Source organism: Lampetra planeri, chromosome 5, assembly GCF_965212315.1.
Source record: "Lampetra planeri chromosome 5, kcLamPlan1.2.h2, whole genome shotgun sequence".
NCBI classification, from domain to species: Eukaryota; Metazoa; Chordata; class Hyperoartia; order Petromyzontiformes; family Petromyzontidae; genus Lampetra; species Lampetra planeri.
Window position 1 is genome coordinate 16,421,407 of NC_136111.1, and position 22,129 is coordinate 16,443,535.

The 22,129-nt window shown below is 52.4% G+C and overlaps 1 protein-coding gene across 1 annotated transcript; it reads left to right on the top strand.

The window, feature by feature from the left end:
- The first annotated feature begins 44 nt into the window (after positions 1–44).
- On the top strand, positions 45–21,455 carry LOC144719025 (casein kinase I). Its single transcript, XM_078594750.1, has 11 exons — positions 45–271; positions 1,112–1,200; positions 10,564–10,674; positions 12,438–12,586; positions 13,015–13,243; positions 13,550–13,720; positions 14,944–15,092; positions 17,167–17,332; positions 17,938–18,077; positions 18,926–18,991; positions 19,580–21,455. The coding sequence occupies exons 2-10, from the start codon at positions 1,125–1,127 to the stop codon at positions 18,956–18,958; spliced, it is 1,224 nt and encodes a 407-aa protein (XP_078450876.1). The 5' UTR covers positions 45–271; positions 1,112–1,124; the 3' UTR covers positions 18,959–18,991; positions 19,580–21,455.
- Positions 21,456–22,129: the final 674 nt, after the last annotated feature.

The following is a 22,129-nucleotide window of genomic DNA, read 5'->3' on the forward strand; positions in this document are numbered from 1 at the left end:
CGCCACCGCGTCGCCCGCGCGCGAGGGCTCTCCGTCGCCCATGGTGACGTCTCCCGCATCCGGGCCCGTGCATTGTTCTTCCGCGTGACGTCACGCGCAGGAGTGGAGGTAAATAATGGCGTCGTGAGGGCCGCCCGTTCCATGGACCCCGCGCAATCCGTGGCATCGCGACGCCGCCGCCCGCAGTAGCCGCCCCGGATCGCGCGGAGCACGCCCCTCGCCGTGCCACGGTCACGTCCACGCGGATATTTCCTCCTCGCGACGCACTTAGGTGAGGAAAATCTGCGGTGAAAAAATCGCGATGCCCCACCGGCGAAGGAGACGGGCAGAGACGAGGCCGTTTTCCTCTCCCGTGACAGCAGCAGCAGCGAGTGTCGGCGAGTGTGCGGGCGGCTCGTGTCAGCGGCGAGTGTCGTCGGCGAGTGTGTCGGGGTGTCGCGTTTGAGTGTCAGGGTGAGCGCGTGTTTATTTGTGTGTCGGTACGAGCGTCGTCGCTGTGTGATGGAGTCTGCGCGGATGAGCGCCTTGTTGTGTGTGTTTGTGTCATTTTGTATATCCAGTGGATGGGTGTATTTGTGTCGATGTTTACGTGAGTTTGTGTGCCTTGGTGTGCGTCTGTGTGTGTGTGTGTGTTTGTGTTCGTGTATTTGTAGGCGTGTGTGTTTGTGTGTGTGCCTGTGTTTTTGTGTGTCTTTGTGTGAGTGTGTGTATATCTCGCTTCATACGTTTGTTTTTGTGTGGTTGTATATTTTTGTGTGTATTCTGCCTATATGTGTATTTTGTGTTTCCGTGATTCTGCGTGTCTTTACGTGTGTGTGTGTGTTTCTGCATGAGTGTATTTTACTCTCTATTAATGGGTGTGTATTTGATTGTGTTCCGTATAGTTGTGTGTTTTATGCCTTTGCGTCATCTGTTTTTGGCTGTGTGTCTGGGTGTATATATCTGCGTGTGTCTGTTTTCGTGGGAACTTAAACGCGCGTGTCTGTGTTTTTGTGTGTCTGTATCATATGTATGTTTATATGTCATTATTTCGCTGCTGTTTATGTGCACTTGCCTCCGTTTCTTTTTGGCACATCACAGTTTTGTCTCCGTGCGCGTGTCTCCGCTGTAGGAGACAGAGAAACATGGAGCTCAGGGTCGGTAACAAATACCGCCTTGGGCGCAAGATCGGAAGCGGTTCCTTTGGTGACATTTACCTGGGTGAGACACACACCCCAGAAGACATCACAACAGCCATCATCATCATCATCACAGTGTCACAGCCATCATCATCATCATCACAGTGTCACAGCCATCATCATCATCACAGTGTCACAGCCATCATCATCATCACAGTGTCACAGCCATCATCATCATCACAGTGTCACAGCCATCATCATCATCACAGTGTCACAGCCATCATCATCATCACAGTGACACAGCCATCATCATCATCACAGTGTCACAGCCACCATCATCATCACAGTGTCACAGCCATCATCATCATCACAGTGACACAGCCACCATCATCATCATCACAGTGTCACAGCCACCATCATCACAGTGTCACAGCCATCATCATCATCACAGTGTCACAGCCATCATCATCATCACAGTGTCACAGCCATCATCATCTTCACAGTGTCACCGCCATCATCATCATCACAGTGACACAGCCATCATCATCATCACAGTGTCACAGCCATCATCATCATCACAGTGTCACAGCCATCATCATCACAGTGACACAGCCATCATCATCATCACAGTGTCACAGCCATCATCATCATCATCACAGTGTCACAGCCATCATCATCACAGTGACACAGCCATCATCATCATCACAGTGTCACAGCCATCATCATCATCATCATAGTGTCACAGCCATCATCATCTTCACAGTGTCACAGCCATCATCATCATCATCACAGTGACACAGCCACCATCATCATCACAGTGTCACAGCCACCATCATCACAGTGTCACAGCCATCATCATCATCACAGTGTCACAGCCATCATCATCATCACAGTGTCACAGCCATCATCATCATCACAGTGTCACAGCCATCATCATCTTCACAGTGTCACATCCATCATCATCACAGTGTCACAGCCATCATCATCATCACAGTGTCACAGCCATCATCATCACAGTGACACAGCCATTATCATCATCACAGTGTCACAGCCATCATTATCATCACAGTGACACAGCCGTCATCACAGTGTCACAGCCACCATCATCATCACAGTGACACAGCCATCATCATCATCACAGTGACACAGCTATCATCATCATCACAGTGACACAGCCATCATCATCACAGTGACACAGCCATCATCATCATCATCACAGTGACACAGCCATCATCATCATCACAGTGACACAGCCATCATCATCATCACAGTGACACAGCCATCATCATCATCACAGTGTCACAGCCATCATCATCATCATCACAGTGACACAGCCATCATCATCATCACAGTGTCACAATCATCATCATCATCACAGTGACACAGCCATCATCATCACAGTGTCACAGCCATCATCATCACAGTGACACAGCCATCATCATCACAGTGATACAGCCATCATCATCACAGTGACAGCCATCATCATCGTCACAGTGACACAGCCATCATCATCACAGTGACAGCCATCATCATCATCACAGTGACACAGCCATCATCATCACAGTGACACAGCCATCATCATCATCACAGTGACAAAGCCATCATCATCACAGTGACACAGCCATCATCATCATCACAGTGACACATCATCATCATCACAGTGACACAGCCATCATCATCATCACAGTGTCACAGCCATCATCATCATCACAGTGTCACAGCCATCATCATCATCGTCACAGTGACACAGCCATCATCATCACCACAGTGACACAGCCATCATCATCATCACAGTGACACAGCCATCATCATCACAGTGACACAGCCATCATCATCACAGTGACACAGCCATCATCATCATCACAGTGACACAGCCATCATCATCATCACAGTGTCACAGCCATCATCATCATCACAGTGACACAGCCATCATCATCATCACAGTGTCACAGCCATCATCATCATCACAGTGACACAGCCATCATCATCATCACAGTGACACAGCCATCATCATCACAGTGACACAGCCATCATCATCACAGTGACACAGCCATCATCATCACAGTGACACAGCCATCATCATCATCATCACAGTGACACAGCCATCATCATCATCACAGTGTCACAGCCATCATCATCACAGTGACACAGCCATCATCATCATCACAGTGTCACAATCATCATCATCATCACAGTGACACAGCCATCATCATCATCATCACAGTGTCACAGCCATCATCATCACAGTGACACAGCCATCATCATCACAGTGACACAGCCATCATCATCACAGTGATACAGCCATCATCATCACAGTGACAGCCATCATCATCATCACAGTGACACAGCCATCATCATCACAGTGACAGCCATCATCATCATCACAGTGACACAGCCATCATCATCACAGTGACACAGCCATCATCATCATCACAGTGACAAAGCCATCATCATCACAGTGACACAGCCATCATCATCATTACAGTGACACATCATCATCATCACAGTGACACAGCCATCATCATCATCACAGTGTCACAGCCATCATCATCATCATCACAGTGTTACAGCCATCATCATCATCACAGTGTCACAGCCATCATCATCATCGTCACAGTGACACAGCCATCATCATCGTCACAGTGACACAGCCATCATCATCACCACAGTGACACAGCCATCATCATCATCACAGTGACACAGCCATCATCATCATCACAGTGACACAGCCATCATCATCACAGTGACACAGCCATCATCATCATCACAGTGACACAGCCATCATCATCATCATCACAGTGACACAGCCATCATCATCATCACAGTGACACAGCCATCATCATCATCACAGTGACACAGCCATCATCATCATCACAGTGACACAGCCATCATCATCATCACAGTGACACAGCCATCATCATCATCACAGTGTCACAGCCATCATCATCATCACAGTGACACAGCCATCATCATCATCACAGTGTCACAGCCATCATCATCATCACAGTGACACAGCCATAATCATCACAGTGACACAGCCATCATCATCACAGTGACACAGCCATCATCATCACAGTGACACAGCCATCATCATCATCACAGTGTCACAGACATCATCATCATCACAGTGACACAGCCATCATCATCATCACAGTGACACAGCCATCATCATCATCATCATCACAGTGACACAGCCATCATCATCATCATCACAGTGACACAGCCATCATCATCATCATCACAGTGACACAGCCATCATCATCATCACAGTGACACAGCCATCATCATCATCACAGTGACACAGCCATCATCATCACAGTGACACAGCCATCATCATCACAGTGACACAGCCATCATCATCATCACAGTGTCACAGACATCATCATCATCACAGTGACACAGCCATCATCATCATCATCACAGTGTCACAGCCATCATCATCATCACAGTGACACAGCCATCATCATCATCACAGTGACACAGCCATCATCATCATCATCACAGTGACACAGCCATCATCATCATCACAGTGACACAGCCATCATCATCATCACAGTGACACAGCCATCATCATCATCATCACAGTGACACAGCCATCATCATCATCACAGTGACACAGCCATCATCATCATCACAGTGACACAGCCATCATCATCATCATCATCACAGTGACACAGCCATCATCATCATCACAGTGACACAGCCATCATCATCATCATCACAGTGACACAGCCATCATCATCATCACAGTGACACAGCCATCATCATCATCACAGTGACACAGCCATCATCATCATCATCATCACAGTGACACAGCCATCATCATCATCACAGTGTCACAGACATCATCATCATCAAAGTGTCACAGCCATCATCATTATCAAAGTGTCACAGCCATCATCATTATCACAGTGTCACAGACATCATCATCACAGTGACACAATCATCATCACAGTGTCACAGCCATCATCATCATCACAGTGACATAGCCATCATCATCATCACAGTGACATAGCCATCATCATCACAGTGTCACAGCCATCATCATCATCACAGTGACATAGCCATCATCATCATTATCACAGTGACACAGCCATCATCATCATCACAGTGACATAGCCATCATCATCATTATCACAGTGACACAGCCATCATCATCATTACAGTGACACAGCCATCATCATCATCACAAGTGTCACAGACATCATCACACCGCAGTGAGACAATGATAGAACATTATAAAACAAAACGTATTTTTCACTAGAAACTATTTTTATTTTAGCAGGTAATGCCCACTGAGCTATACAGCTCTTTTCCAGGAGCGACCTGGCCACAAATAATAGTTCAAAGAAGTGGCTTATCACGTGGAACTTCTTTCGCACCGATACAGTCACAGAGTACAAACATCAACACGCCATGGTGACACAAACATCAACACGCCATGGTGACACAAACATCAACAGGCCATGGTGACACAAACATCAACACGCCATGGTGACACAAACATCAACAGGCCATAGTGACACAAACATCAACACACCACGATGACACAAACATCAACACACCATAGTGACACAAACATCAACACACCACGATGACACAAACATCAACACACCACAGTAACACAAACATCAACACGCTATGGTGACACAAACATCAACACGCCATGGTGACACAAACATCAACACAACATGGCGACACAAACATCAACACGCCATGGTGACAAATTATCATCACACGGGGTGACGCATTCAACAGGACACAGGCATCACCACAGTGACGTGTAATGGGGGTAGCAAAATGTTAACTCCCTTGCCTGGAATGCAGGAGGTCGTGGGTTCGATCCTGACTCTGATGCATGTATATTTGGAGTTTGCGTGTGTTTCTCCCCTTGGTCACGTGGATTTTTCTCCGGGTCCTCCGGTTCTTCTCTCCACATTTAGAATCAATGTGTGTTCACAGTATTTGGCTGCTGTACATTTCCACATTATAAGCCACTTCGTTGAGCTGTCATTTGTGGCCAGGTCGCTCAGTGGTGTTTACCTGGTAAAATACAAAAATTATAGAATGGATCGTCATCGTAGAACGCAGCGACACAACAACAACAACCGCCATTTGCCACTAAGTGGCGGTGACATCACCACGACGCTTGTGCCAGGCGATGTGCACCTTGAGGCCACGTGAAGTGTCGAACGCCCGCTGGCAGGAGGTCACGGGGCAGACCCAAGTGCCACGGGTCGACTGACTGAGATGACTGGCTGATGCACCACCTGTGCCCCCTACTGTGCCAACTTGCTGTGCTTTAGCCACCCGGCGCTCCGCTCGTTGTTGTGAGCGTCGCTCCTCCGCCCTCTGTTGTTATTGGAGGGCGACTGCCTCCAACTGCCCAGTATCGTCCTTCACGAGCCTCATCCACAGAGGCCGACACACACACGCACATCGGCACGACACAGACGACGGCGTGGACACGAGGCCGACACCAGTTGCCGGCCTCCACCGGGAGCAACAGCCACCCCCATGTGGCCCAAACATGTGGGCGGTGGGGGCTGCCCAGCCCAGGGTTCGTTACGTAAAGGGCAGGTCGCTCAGCTGGTCGGGCCGGTGCTGTCGCTACATTGCTTTGTGTTCTAATCCTTCTCGGGCGGGGGGGGGGCCTTGCCGCTCTCTCATGCTTAAGTACGTGGTGAGTGGACTGCGTGTGTGTGGAGTGGCCCACGTTTGTGTGTGGAGTGGCTAACGTGTGTGTGTGGTCTGGCCCGTGCGTGCGTGTGGAATATCTTCTCCGTAAGGAGTGGTGGTAGCACAGGGGTTGGTGCCCTGCAGGGGTTGGTGCCCTGCGCTACAAACTAGGTGTCCTTAGGTGCTATTCCTGGCCATGGCTAACACCAGTGGATGAATATCTGAACTGGTCCCCGGTCCCAGGCTTTTCCTAGGTGTTACTCAGCCTTAAATTAGTACGTGGTGTGGTGTGTAAATATCAGCACTGGGGGAGACAAATTCGGCCTGGTCTGCCCACACCACCTCCTCCTGCGCCATGCTGGCGTTTACATGCCCTCGCCCCAACAGCTTATGCTACACTGGAATAATGATTGTGTTTGGAGTATCTTGGGTGGCGTGGTGTGAATTTTTCTATGTGTGTGTGGCATGGGAGAAGCCGTAGTGCAGCGGTTAACCCGGGTGACGATTATCTGCACCAATCCTGGGCCTCCCATAGGTCGACTCGGCCTCAAATGAGTACCTGGTGCGATGTGTAAACATCGCCACTAAGCGAGAGAAAGGCGGCCGGCCGCACTTTGTGCTGTCCGCTCACTCCATCGTGTGCCATGCCGGCCTTCATAGGTGCTACTCGCTAACAGCACTTGCCCCAATAGTCCGCTTCGGCTATACGGGGGATATTTGTCTTTTTGGCAACGACCTACACTGCAGCGGACCACCGTCCTCCACACGTTCCCTCTCGGCGGTAGCAGCAGCAGCAGCAGGCGGCAATGTGGGGTGGGGGTCATTGGGCAGGGCTGCTATGCGGGAGCTCTTCTCAGTAGGCTGCACTCAGGGACTCCGGTGGGGGGGGTGCACTCAACCTCATCACACAGTGACGCAACCCTTGAACACAGATATCGACACGCAGTGCCACGAGCATCGAGCACCGACGCAACGTCAACGACACGCAAACAAGAGACGCAAATGGAGGACCCAAACATCAACACGGAGAGATGAAATTATAGAACACGGACACAACAATTGACATACAATGACACATCACAGTGTCATTGTATGTTTGTGTGTTGTGTTGAGTGGCGTGTGTGTGGCCCCTCCACACACTCGGCCTCAAATGAGTATCTGGTTTGGTGTGTAAACATTGCTACTGGGGAGACAAAGGGGGACGAACGTGGTGCTTTCCCCACCCACCCCCTCGTGTGCTGTTGCGGCCTTCATAAATGCTCGCTATCAACACTTGCTCCAACAGTCTGTTCAAGGCTATAAAGGGGGATCTTTGTCTTTTGTGTGTGTGTGTGAATGTGTAGTGGCCTGTGTGTATGTGTGTGTGGAGCAGGTGGCAATGTGAGTGGGGGGGTGATGGGACTAGGGTGGTAGGGGCAGCTCACCCGGGGACTCTGGGGTCGTGTGGCTGCACTCAGGGCTGAGCTGCTTGCTCTGTGGGGGGTTTCGCTATCGAGGAGTAAATTGACTCTGGAACGGGGATAGTGGGAGCACTGAGCTCACTGATCCCCTGTGCCGCTGTTATGGAAACGCTGTGATGAGAAACGTCACCCTCATTTGTTGTCATCATAACAATAATAATTGTAATAAATGTTTGCTATGAACAAGAGCCATTGCCCGAAACGTCGCCTGTTATGTGTTGTTTTCCTTTTAGGGTAGTGTTGGTCATGATGAAAGTGTCAGGTTTCTGTTCATGGTGCTTGTGCGCACCACTGCCAATACAGTTTAATTTAATTTAGGTGACTGCTAGGGATGTGTTGTTGATTTTCGGCATAACCTGCACAAAAAAATAAAAATCCAAATATAGCGTCGAGAAACCAAATTTCAGATGATCAGGAAAACGTCATTCTTTGGGCCTTTTCCGGAAATGTAACGACGTCGGAGCAAGTCACGGCGCATTCCCGACGTCCCGTGCAAGGTTTTCTCCATCTCACGTGGTGTGCTGCTTTGCCATTGGGAGACGTCACTTTTGTCAGCACAAAATTCAGGTTTAACCGGTACGTAGCGTATGTGATCTGAAAATCAGAAATTCTGATTTGAAAAAATGCAAATCGATTTTTTTCAAAAACCTGAACTCATCCACTGCTCATATCTGCATTGCTGCTTAAAACATTTTTATTTAATTTCATTCGTACACAGTATATGTAATTTTGTAATAAAGACAAATGTTTGTAACCCATGTCCAGCCACTGGTATTGAGGGTGTGTGGTGACTATTGAGGTGTGTATTTCGTTGGGATGTACTGAATATTCGACTTCATGTTAAATCTTAGTTGAATTAAGATTATTTAAAAAAATATATTTTCTAATTCAGCCTGTTGTATTCAAATTAACTTTTATTTCAAATCATTTTTAAAATCACATTTTAATATTCTCACAGTCCCTGACCAGCACTCACGATTATTAAGGACCTTTATGATGGTAGGCAGGCCCGGGCAAAGCTGCATTTTCTGGGTGTCGTAGCCATTTATTTTTACCTTGGGGTACAACAGGGATGTCCTCTGGCCCCTACACTATTTAACATTTCTTGACCACGTAGTTTGAGAATTAATGGCTTTACCAGAGGAATTTACATCTGGTATAGATACAGTGGGAGGCTGATTGATGTCTCGGTGAGGTTGATGGATGGCTCCCTGTTGATGAACAATATTTTATTTATGTTGATGACTTGGTAATTGCTGCTCACTCTATAAAATGAGGTTGGAGGCTCTCCTACTGAACCTGGAGCTTGGTGACAATTGTGCCTCACAGCAATAAGTTCTTGGGTTCAACTCCTGACTGGGGAACTTTTCATTGTAGAGCCTGTATGTTCTCTCTCGGTTCTGTTATAGTTCCCTCCAGGTTCTCCGGTTTCTATCCGTAGCTAAAATAAAACTACATACGCTGTAACTAGTGTTGGCCGCATGACATCGCTAATGCTGAAAAATTACCTGTTAAATTACACAATTGGGATTGCACACAGCAGCAACATTGCTCCCGAGCGCGAAAAAAACACGACTGAAAAACGAGTGAGTCTGAATGGGTAAACAATCACAATTTATTATTATTGATAAACGGTTGGGGGGGGGGGGTTTACTGTCATTCCCACCATGTGTTCGAACACTCCACCCCATCACGTCTCCCCGAGCACCGGCGTGGTTGTGGAGAGGGTGGAGGAGTTGCCGTGTCCCACATTCCCGTGTTGAATCGGCGGTGGCCACATGTACGCTTGGACTGGCCATAGGGCAGCAGTCCGGACAAATTCCCGGAGGGCCGGTCCATTCTGAGGGCCGGTGGACTGCTCTGTGTGGGGAAATGGCAAATGTGATTAGAATAAAAAAAATATATGTTATTACCTCTAATGTGTACGCTTCATTACTTATTTATGCTCTCAGTTGGCATCAAATCCCATATTTGGCAGCTACAAATATTCTTCCTCACCGGCCCATTTGTTTTTTGGGCCAGCCCCAATCGGCTAATGAGATCGCACGGCAAAATTACGCTAATACGTCGTCACATCCCACATCTAGCTACGAGTCCACAGTTTGTCGCACAACCCAATAAGAAAACATTGTCCATAGCCCGAATTTGAGCCCCGCTGTGCTTACAAATGTCTGGGCCGATTCTGAGGGTCAGTGGACCGGTCTGTCACTGGCTGCACGCGTTTGCCGCGTGCCCGGCGGGTGGCGTGCGCGGACGCTCGTCGGTAACTGGTGCGCGGGCTGGTCTCCTCTCCTCCTTGTTCGCAGGGACCAACATCGCCACGGGGGAGGAGGTGGCCATCAAGCTGGAGTGCGTGAAAACCAAGCACCCGCAGCTGCACATCGAGAGCAAGTTCTACAAGATGATGCAGGGTGGAGGTACACCACCCACAAAGACGAATATCCCCGTGTAGCCTTAATTTACTGTTGGGGCGAGTGCTGTTAGCGAGCACCTTTGAAGACTGGCATGGCACACGAAGGGGTTGGTGGCCAGCACCACACCGAACTGCCTTTCACTCCCCAATGGTGATGTTTGCACGTCGCACCAGGTATTCGTTTGAGGCCGAGGCAACCTAGGGGAGGCCCAGGACCAATTCAGATAATCGTCACTGGTGTTGACTTTTCCGGGTTCATAGCGCAGCGCGCTAACCGTTGCACTATGCTACCCACACCCTCGCATCTGCCCACACCCTTGCACCGCTCCACTCCCCTCCGCTCCCCACCCATTTCCACCCCACTACTCTCCACCCCCTCCACACCCATCCACTCTGCATCCGTCCCCAGTGGTCTCTGTTGGGCAACGCGACAGGAATCTCCGCCTGGCAATCGCGCTTTAACACAAAAGACCTCGGTGACGCGGATTGGATTATGACATCCTGCGCTGCAGCGTGACCTTGTTGCTGACAGGCTGTAGGAATACTAAAACGCAACTGGGACACAACAGCGTTGTTTTTAAGCAGACAGACAAATGTTGAGTAAGAATTCAGCAAGGGAGGGGGGAGTGCTCTGCCTCCTTTAGACCACCCACCCCACTCCTCACCCCCTATCCCCCCAACCCCCCTACCCCCCTACCCCGTCACTGCGGGGGCTGATGGCATTTGAGGCTGGGCTTGTTTTCAAACTCGCGTCAATCCCCGCAGCTGTGCGGCTGCCTCCCTGCCGCGCTTCAGCAGCGCAGGGCGTCTTGCTCTATGCAGCACACACAGGAGAAACGTGGACTTACCAACGCAAGGCCCCAACTCGATACCTAGGCCCTCCTGCCCTGTACAGCAGACGCAGGAAGAACGTGTACTTACCAACGCACGGGTCATGCGTGTTGCACCGGTCAACTGAACCCGACACTGGTCGCCCCTGAGCTGCACTGCCTGTCTCTCCGTTGCGTCCGTGGCTGTGTGTGTGTGTGCTCGTGTGTGTGTGTGCTCGTGTGTGTGTGTGTGTGCTCGTGTGTGTGTGTGCTCGTGTGTGTGTGTGTGCTCGTGTGTGTGTGTGTGCTCGTGTGTGTGTGTGTGCTCGTGTGTGTGTGCTCGTGTGTGCGCGTGTTCTCGTGGGGAGCAGTGGCGTAGTGGTTAGCACGCTGCGCTATGAGACCGGTGGCCCAAGTTCGATTACTGCTCACGGCCAACATCGGTGACAATTTTACTGACCGGTCCTGGGCTTCCCCTAGGTCAACTCGGCCTCAATTGAGTACCTTGTGTGATGTGTAAACATCACCACTCGGGAGAAAAAGGCGACCAGGTGTGGTGATGGCCACCCACCCCCTTTGTGTGTCGTGCCGGCCTCCATAGGTGTTAAGGCTTTACAGGGCATCTTTTTATTTGTGTACGCGCAGGAGTCGTGGTGTAGTGGTTGATCCGCTGCACTGTGAACCGGGCGACATGGTTTCATTTCTAGCCACGGTTGACATCAGTTACAAGTGGTGTCCGAACCCATGCTGGGCATCCCTAAAGCCAACTCAGCTTCAAATGAGTACCCAATGTGGTGTGTAAACATCTGCACTTGGGAGAAAAAAGCGCTCTCGTTGTGATGCGTGATCCTGGCCATACCATTCTGGCCTTAATGGGTGCTCGCTAACAGCATGTTATCCAACAGTCTTAAAGACTAAAAACAGGGTGTCGTTGACTTTGTGTGTGTGTGTGCCACAGTGGGAATCCCCACTATCAAGTGGTGCGGTGCGGAGGGCGACTATAACGTGATGGTAATGGAGCTGCTGGGGCCCAGCCTGGAGGACCTCTTCAACTTCTGCTCCCGCAAGTTCAGCCTCAAGACTGTGCTGCTGCTCGCCGACCAGATGGTGGGTGCCTCTCTCCCTCACAGGGGCTCCCCACCGTTAAAACTAAACTAGACTTGTTTTTGATGACGTAAGGCCCACTGAGCTATGTGTAGCTCTTTTTCAGAAGTGACCAGGCCATCACGAAGCGGCTTATTATTACGTGGACATTTATAGCAGCCAAATACTCTGAACGGACGTTGATTCTAAATGTGGAGGGAAGGACCTAGAGGCAAAATCCACGCGACCATGGGGAGAGAAACACGCAAACTCTAAATATACAGGCGTCAGTGTAGGGATCGAACCCACAACTTCCTGCATACCAGGCGAGGGAGTTAACATCTCCGTCCAAACCCCTCACCGCCTCCACTGGGGCCCGTTGCCCCCTCCCTGACGCCGTCGCAGTCCTCGGCGCACACTGAGCAAGTTCCATTCGTTCTGTGCGCGAGCAGATCAGTCGCATCGAGTACATCCACTCGAAGAACTTCATCCACCGCGACATCAAACCCGACAACTTCCTCATGGGGCTGGGCAAGAAGGGGAACCTCGTCTACATCATCGACTTCGGCCTGGCCAAGAAGTACCGTGACGCGCGCACGCACCAGCACATTCCCTACCGCGAGAACAAGAACCTGACGGGCACGGCGCGCTACGCCTCCATCAACACCCACCTCGGCATAGGTACGACATCGACATCCATCTGTCAACACTCACCTGGTCATAGGTACAACAACGACATCATACATCAACATTCACATGGTCACAGGTACGACACTCTACCTCCATCATCCATCAACATTTCGATTTAAAGCTTTCGTGACTGCAGGGATTCATATTCTTGGATTTTTCGGTAAAGTCACGTAGAAGGGAAATAATAAAATAATAAAAATAACACATAAAATTCTCACGACGTTTCGGCCACAACACAAGCAGACGACCTCAGGTGAGGGCCCTGACCCGCCATGGCCGTTCCGTTTTGCGCCACAGAGCAGAGCCGGCGGGACGACCTGGAGTCCCTGGGCTATGTGCTCATGTACTTCAACCTGGGCTCACTGCCCTGGCAGGGCCTCAAGGCGGCCACCAAGCGCCAAAAGTACGAGCGCATCAGCGAGAAGAAGATGTCCACGCCCATCGAGGTGCTCTGCAAGGGATACCCCTGTGAGTGACGCGCTGCCGTGGGCCGCAGCAGTGGCCACGGTGCTGACGGTGGCTGTGGCTGTTGCGACGGCGGCGGCTGTTGTGGTGGTGGCGGTGGTCGCGGTGGTGTTTTGCTAAGTGCCTCTGCGATTAAAACGCACATTTTTACATGCGTGGTTTACATGCAGATGTAAACACCGCTACGTTTGATCTTTCTCATGGTTGTAAGCGGAGGGGTTGACTGTTCTTTGTTTTAAATTAGACCAACATTGCCCACGCATGTGAATTGGATGACACGGCTCAGGGTGGAGGGTGGTTGGTGGAGGAGGTGTGATGTCACCACCGTGCACTTGCCCGCGCGTTCTAGCCATCCAGCAGAACTTTAAAATATAAAAGGACTTCAAAAGCTGTCATCGATACACACACTGCTCTGTTGGCCAGTTGTGTGTCTGACAAGATACCTCCAAATCTCAAAATACCTGTTGAACCTTGACCTTTGCTTTTATCAAAGTAATTAAGTTCAAACATTTCCTGAATTAGACCTGTGAAAGATTAAACCCAATGATAAAAGATAGTGGACGATAGGCATGTGACAATTATTCATGCAATGATTGGTCATTATTCAAAACAGAATCAATTATAATATTGCAACGTGGCGAATGTGAAATCCGTATTGGCTGCAGATGTAAATAACTAAATCCATTAAACAGCCTGATGCGCGTATTGTGACCATGAGAATTGACGCTTACCCGATGAAGCTGTGATGCATCGTTACACACCTCGTGTTACCCTAGCCCTAGTCGCGCCACGGTTGCCGCCCCCTCCACTCCCGCATCGAGCTGCGTGTGACCCCCCCCCCCCCACTCCTGCACGCGGAGCTGCGTATGACTGTGCCGTCCCCCCCCCCTGCTCCCGCGTCGAGCTGCGTGTGACTGTTTGCAGCCTGCCACTCCATCCCACGGAGCTGCGTGTGACTGTGTGCCATCCCCCCCCTGCTCCCGCGTCGAGCTGCGTGTGACTGTGTGCAGCCTGCCACTCCATCCCACGGAGCTGCGTGTGACTGTGTGCCATCCCCCCCCCTGCTCCCGCGTCGAGCTGCGTGTGACTGTGTGCTGTCCCCCCCCCTCCTGACTCCCGCGTCGAGCTGCGTGTGACTGTGTGCCGTCCCCCCCCCCCCTGCTCCCGCGTCGAGCTGCGTGTGACTGTGCCGCCCCATGCCCACCCGCCCCCCGCCGTCCCCGCAGCCGAGTTTGCGACGTACCTCAACTTCTGCCGCTCGCTGCGATTCGACGACAAGCCCGACTACTCGTACCTGCGGCAGCTCTTCCGCAACCTCTTCCACCGGCAGGGCTTCTCCTACGACTATGTGTTCGACTGGAACATGCTCAAGTTTGTGAGTGCAGGCGCGTTTGCGTGTCTCAACCCGGCTGCGCCGCAGCGCGCACCGCAGTGGTTGACGAGACGGCGCTCACTGATTGGTTCCTCCAGTTACTCGCTCGCCGGCGAGCAGACGCCTCCTTGTACTATAGGCGCTCAATAACATCACTTTGCCCAAGTATCCCTAAAATGTATTCTGGTTAATGAAGGACTTTTGTATTTTGTAATTGATAAACGCTGAGGATGCGCTCGTATTGATCAAAATAATTTCCCATGTTCCCAAAAATATATTTAGGCTCAAACCACAAACTGGAAGTGGTGTCACTAACACGACTTCACATCCGTGGTTTTCCCACCAAGAATGGTGGTACGTGGCTTTGGGTGATGTCACTTTTGATAGCATGTGGACTACGGTGCCACTCTGTATGTTGAACGTACGTAGCCAACATCGCTAATCGGAGGTGCGGAGGAAGTACAACAAAACTAAAACACAAAAAGCAGTTCTCAAGAAGTTAGTTTTCAATCGAGATGATTTATAAGTGCACGGCTGCAGTGGCTTTTTCATATCGGAAGGAAGAGCGTTCTAGACAGCCATAGAAGCACACCTGAAAGCGCGAGATGCGGTGCCCGTCTTTGTTCGATGGTTTTCTAAAAGCCACTGCGAGGATGACCAGAGTTTGCGTGATGGTTTATGTTCCTTGACGAGATTTTTTTAATGATTTATATCTATTGCGGTTTAATAATGTTTGTTGTTTATGCGCAACATTTTTTACATTTAATGGTGAAGTTAAAATAGTAATTTGTGTGAAATTAGTGGAACGGATTTCTAAACAGTGTTGAACCAGTGTGGAACGGGTGTGGAACGAGTGTGGAACGGGTGTGGAACGGGTGTGGAACGGGTGTGGAACGGGTGTGGGAACGGGTGTAGAACGGGTGTGGAACGGGTGTGGAACGGGTGCGGAACGGGTGCGGAACGGGTGCGGAACGGGTGCGGAACGGGTGCGGAACGGGTGCGGAACGGGTGTGGGAACTGGTGCGGAACGGGTGTGGAACGGGTCTGAAACGGGTGCGGAACGGGTGCGGAACGGGTGCGGAACGGGTGTGGGAACGGGTGTGGGAACGGGTGCGGAACGGGTGCGGAACGGGTGTGGAACGGGTCTGGAACGGGTGTGGAACTGGTGTGGGAACGGGTGTGGGAACGGGTCTGAAACGGGTGTGGAACGGGTGTGGAACGGGTGTGGAACGGGTGCGGAACGGGTGCGGAACGGGTGCGGAACGGGTGTGGGAACTGGTGCGGAACGGGTGTGGAACGGGTCTGAAACGGGTGCGGAACGGGTGCGGAACGGGTGCGGAACGGGTGTGGGAACGGGTGTGGGAACGGGTGCGGAACGGGTGCGGAACGGGTGTGGAACGGGTCTGGAACGGGTGTGGAACTGGTGTGGGAACGGGTGTGGGAACGGGTCTGAAACGGGTGTGGAACGGGTGTGGAACGGGTGTGGAACGGGTGTGGAACGGGTGTGGAACGGGTGCGGAACGGGTCTGAAACGGGTCTGAAACGGGTGTGGAACGGGTGCGGAACGGGTGCGGAACGGGTGCGGAACGGGTGCGGAACGGGTGCGGAACGGGTGCGGAACGGGTGCGGAACGGGTGCGGAACGGGTGCGGAACGGGTGCGGAACGGGTGCGGAACGGGTGTGGGAACGGGTGTGGGAACGGGTCTGAAACGGGTCTGAAACGGGTCTGAAACGGGTGTGGAACGGGTGTGGAACGGGTGCGGAACGGGTGCGGAACGGGTGCGGAACGGGTGCGGAACGGGTGCGGAACGGGTGCGGAACGGGTGCGGAACGGGTGCGGAACGGGTGCGGAACGGGTGTGGAACGGGTGTGGAACGGGTGTAGAACCGGTGTAGAACCGGTGTAGAACCGGTGTAGAACCGGTGTAGAACCGGTGTAGAACCGGTGTAGAACCGGTGTAGAACCGGTGTAGAACCGGTGTAGAACCGGTGTGGAACCGGTGTGGAACTGTCTGCGCACCCGGGTGTGAGTCAAGCTCGTGCGAGGAGCCTGCGTTACCGTCTCCGCTGTGTTGCAGGGTGGGGGCCGCAGCCACGAGGAGGCGGAGCGTGAGCGCCGTGAGCGGGAGCGCGAGGAGCGCATGCAGCGTGCGGTGCCCGCGAGGGCGGCGCCCAGCGCGCCCGGCCCGCGTGGCCGCAGCACCCAGGACGCCGTGACGCCCGTGTCGCCGGGACCACAGACGAGTGCGTGAGGGGCCACGGGGGGGAGCACGGGGGGGCACGGGTGGCATGGGCACGCGGAGGGGATAGGGGGGGTCACGAGGTGCACGGGGGGGCCACCGTGTTTACGAGGGAGGCACGGGGACACGGGAGACGTGGAGACACAGAGATGTGGGAGGGGGAATGTGAACACGATGGTGTTGGGTCATGGGTACATGGACAAAATAGGGACACATGGGGACATTGAAATATGGAAACATAGAGACCCGGGGACACAGGGACACAGATATATGGGGACATGGGGCCATTTGCACACAATGGCACTTGTAGACAATGGCATTTGGACACGGACATGGTGACACGTGGCTGATTGGGAGTGATGAGTGAGTTGAGTGGGTAGGGGAGTATCTGTAAATGGAGTCAGGCGAGACAAATCGATCGTGAGTCGGCAAGTAGGTGGTGAATGCATGCGTGTTGAGTGAATGTGAGGAACGGGTGGTGACAACTGGACATCTGTGAAAAGAGCTTCATAGCTCATCGGATTTTGATTCTGACTGGTGGGGGGGTGGTGAATGCATGCGACATGGTAAAATCGGTGCTATGCGTACCCCCCCACCCCCCCCCCGTAGCGAATACATCCCCGCGGCCGCTATCGCGGACGGAGCGCGAGCGCCGCGTGTGCATGAGGCTTCACCGTGGGGCCCCCGCCAACGTATCCTCGTCCGACCTCACCGCTCGGCCCGAGATGACGCGCATGTCCACCTCACAGGTGGGGAGGCCACGCTCGTGTTCGCTCGCGACGTTGTGCCCTCGTACATTCACTCGCAGCGTTGTCCACGCGTACGTTCACTCGCAACGTTCACTCACGTCCACTCTCAATGTTGTCCACTTGCAATGTGTCCACTCGTACATTCACTCGCAATGTCGTCCACTTGGAACGTCGTCTGCTCGCAACCTCGTCCACTCGCAACGTCATTCACTCGCTCGCACACCAGCTTGGACACGTGTGCTCGACGTGTTCACTCGCGACTCAACGTCGTTATCTCATGGGTGAGTACTGCGGGGGTGCGATGACCGTACGGTACGCGCTGTTGCAGCTGACGGCACGTACCGGAGGCCGGTTTTGCGCAGGCGTCGTCTGTGTTTGAAAAGGTTGCTCGCAAGTTGCTTAAAATGCAGAGCAGTCATCCCCCACTACTACTGCTACTCCTGTGAAAATCTGGCAGGCCACTCCTGAGTCTTTTGGACTCAATGAGGATTTCCTGGGTAAATGAGTGAAGTTCACTCCCACGTTATGTCACGCGAACCCGCATATTTACTCGCGCTCGCATTCACTCACATTAATTCACACTGACGTTCACTCGCGTTCACACACACTCGCGTTCACTCACATTCGCCTCAACTGGCACTGGTGCTCAGGTTCACTCACACTCGCGTTTACACACACTCGTGTTCACTCACATTCGCGTGCCCGCACCCTCGAACACGGAAAGCTCGCTCTCCACCGCTGATGTCCCTGTGCTCCCGGCCACGTTGGTTGCCGTGTGAGTGTGAAGGCCTCGGTTAAACGCCCTCTCACGGGCGACTCCTCCCCGTGTCTCCGTGCTCTCGCCACAGACGAGCATTCCCTTTGACCACCACGGCAAGTAGGCCTTCCTCCCACTACTGGTCGTTTTGAGCGTGGTGAGTCATGCGAAACGGATCGCCTCTATACAGCGTACCACACATCCCCTCTCTCCCTGTACCACACATCCCCTCTCTCCCTGTACCACACATCTCCTGCCTCTATCCTCATACCACGCATCATGTTGTCAACATGCTCCTGTGTTGCCTAGTGTTGCTTCGTTTAACCGGAGTGACGGGCCCTAACCTGCATTACCAAACTATGCAAATGTTTAGCTTAACTCGGTGTAATTTTTTCCCAAACTATTTTATTTTACGGATTTTTTAAAAGTACTTTAACCAAGCTAACAAATGTGCTGATTTGCACAGAAGTGTTGTGACCTGCAGTGTTCCAATGGTGGTTGAGCGTGACAGATGAGATGAGACTGTCTTGTAGACCAAGTTTTCAGCACGGGAGGAGGGAATCTGAGCGAAGTTTACGTGGACGCTGACTAACCACGATAGTGGCGATAGCAGAGCGATTACTGAACCTGGTTACACTCGACAAACGTTAAACGTTACCCGTGTTACGTGCCTCGCCTGCTTGCGTGTGCGTGCGTGTGCGTGTGCGTGCATGCGTGCTCGTGTGCTCGTGTGTGTGCTTCGCAGTTTGGTCCCGCGCTCTATCGGGGCCAAGGCCTGAAGAGGTGACCGGGCCCCCTGAACCTCTGCGCACGCACGTGATGACGAGGCGCCAGCCCCACCTCCTCCTCCTCCTCGCCCCTCGGGGAGTGGACCGAGACCAACAGCGGATTGGGGCGGGCCTGTTTGGCGTTGTGGCGGCGTACGTTGGAGTATCCAAGCGGGGAGGGTGCTTAGTGATCGTGTGTATGTCCTTCACAGGTGTATTACGCCGTTTTGTTTTCCCGTCTGGTGTTGAGAGTGAGGCCGTGCAGAGCCCCCAGTGTCGTAGGCAGCCACGTCGAGCAGGGTGCGAGCCTCTGCAGCTCCTTCTGTCTGTACGATGCTTCTCCAGCAGTCACAGTAGTGCTCTAGACCTGCAGTGCTTTCTATGCAGTGTAAATAGCTTTCTTTCTTTTTTTATTATGACTTTCCAAATCGCTGTGTTCAAGAGGACCCACTAGAGTGGCGAAGCCGTAGCTGTCGTGTGGTGTAGCTGTAGTCCAAGGCGGTGGTTTTTCATGTAGCCCAAGTAGACTTGGTTATCGTTGTGACGAGGGGAACAAGCGTTAGTTACATCACGTGACAATTGATTCTGAATAAAACCCCTGTGCTCTGATGGTTTTTATAAATGTAACCAGGGAGTGCACCCACCGCTCTTATCACGCCCCCTGCCCCCTCCCCTCAGATCCCTCCCCCTGCCCCTCTGACCCCTCCCCCTCTGATCCCTCCTCCCTGCCCCTCTGATCACCCCCCCCTATCCCTCTGACCCCTCCCGCCTGCCCCTCTGACCCCTCCTCCCTGCCCCTCTGATCACTCCCCCCTATCCCTCTGATCACTCCCCCTGCCCCTCTGACCCCTGCCCCTCTAACCCCTCCCCCCTATCCCTCTGATCACTCCCCCCTGCCCCTCTGACCCCTCCCCCCTGCCCCTCTGACCCCTCCCCCCTATCCCTCTAATCCCTGCCCCCTGCCCCTCTGATCACTCCCCTCTATCCCTCTAATCCCTGCCCCCTGTCCCATCGATCCCTATCCCTCTAATCCCTGCCCCCTGCCCCTCTGATCCCTCCCCCTCCGATCGCTCCTTCTGCCTCCCAGCCCTGCCCTCCTGCGCTGCCTGCTGCCCCGTGCGATGCTGCCCTCGTTTGTTTTACTTCCCCCCCCGACCCCCCTCCCCTGCTCGTGTCTCCCTCCCTTCAAAGTCGTCACGTCTGTCCGTTAGTAGCTGTGTTCCGCACTAGTCCAAATGGCTCGCCGTTTTATTTGTTTTTATTTACGTAACTTATTTAATAAATTACCCTCGCTCCAGCCCCGTTTTTACTCCCACAGCTGTGAACAGACCCCCCCCCCCACACACCCCATCCTTGCTTCATGTTAGCAGATCCGCTGGGAGCCCCCGTCCCCCCGTATCCGGACATCTGTGAAAAGGAGCTTGGTAACGCATCGGATTCCTCCGGTCGAAATAAAGATTCTTGATTCTGAACCGTGAGGCATGGCGGGGGGGGGAGCTGCGCGGGTAACGTGTCGGAGTCACGTGACCTTCGAGAGGCAGTTGCGCATTTGCAATCGCCGAGTCAACACGTGCTGCCCCCCCGCTGCCCCCCACTGCCCCTCCCTGCCCCTCCCTACCCCCCTTACCGTTGCACACCACCTCCCCCAACTCTCCATCGTGTACAGTTCACTGCGACCCAAATCAGAACCCCCTCCTCCACCCTCTCACTGCTTTTGCAGCCTCCGTTTTTTGATTGTTGCATGTACAGCCACTTTTAGTAACATTTTGTGTAATGTCATTATTATTATTTACTATTTGTAATTGAAATGTATTTGTGTACGCAATACTTGTAAATAAAAAGGACTGCACATAATATGTCTGGCATGTGTGTGTGTGTGTGTGTTGAACTTTCGCGCCGTACGTAGTAGCCAACCGTGCTAATCGGGTGTCATGTCGCGTACATTGGTAAGCGTACACACTGATTTTGCGCGTACTTGCGTGTTCTGCGCTATTCCGTGTCTCGTTTATACCGTGGCGTTTCAGTGTGTCCACCTGTGGCACTTGTGTGTACTCTCGGTGGCGTGAGAAGGGTGCTTTGGTGGCGAGATGTTAACTACCTCGCCTGGTATACAGGAGGCCATGGGGTCGAGCCCTACCCTGACGCATGTATATTTGGAGTTTGCGTGTCTCTCCCCGTGGTCGCGTGGATTTTTCTTCGGGTCCTCCCGGTTTTTTCCCCGCCACATTAAGAAACATTTGGCTGCTATACATTTCCAAGTGATAAGCCACTTGAGCTATCATTTGTGGCCAGGCCGCTTCTGAAAAAGAGCTACATAGCTCAGTGGGCCTTACCTGGTAAAATAAAATAAATAATAGTTGAAAGATGCTGCATTCTTGACCAATGTGCACTTCTCTGTAGTGGAACGTCGTGGCCCCTTTCCCACTGGCACATCCGAGCCGAACCAGCGCGGGCCCATTCGTGGCACGGGTGGTATTCTTTTCCACTGGCTTTTGACGAGCCGGAACCAAACCGTGATATGCTGGCCT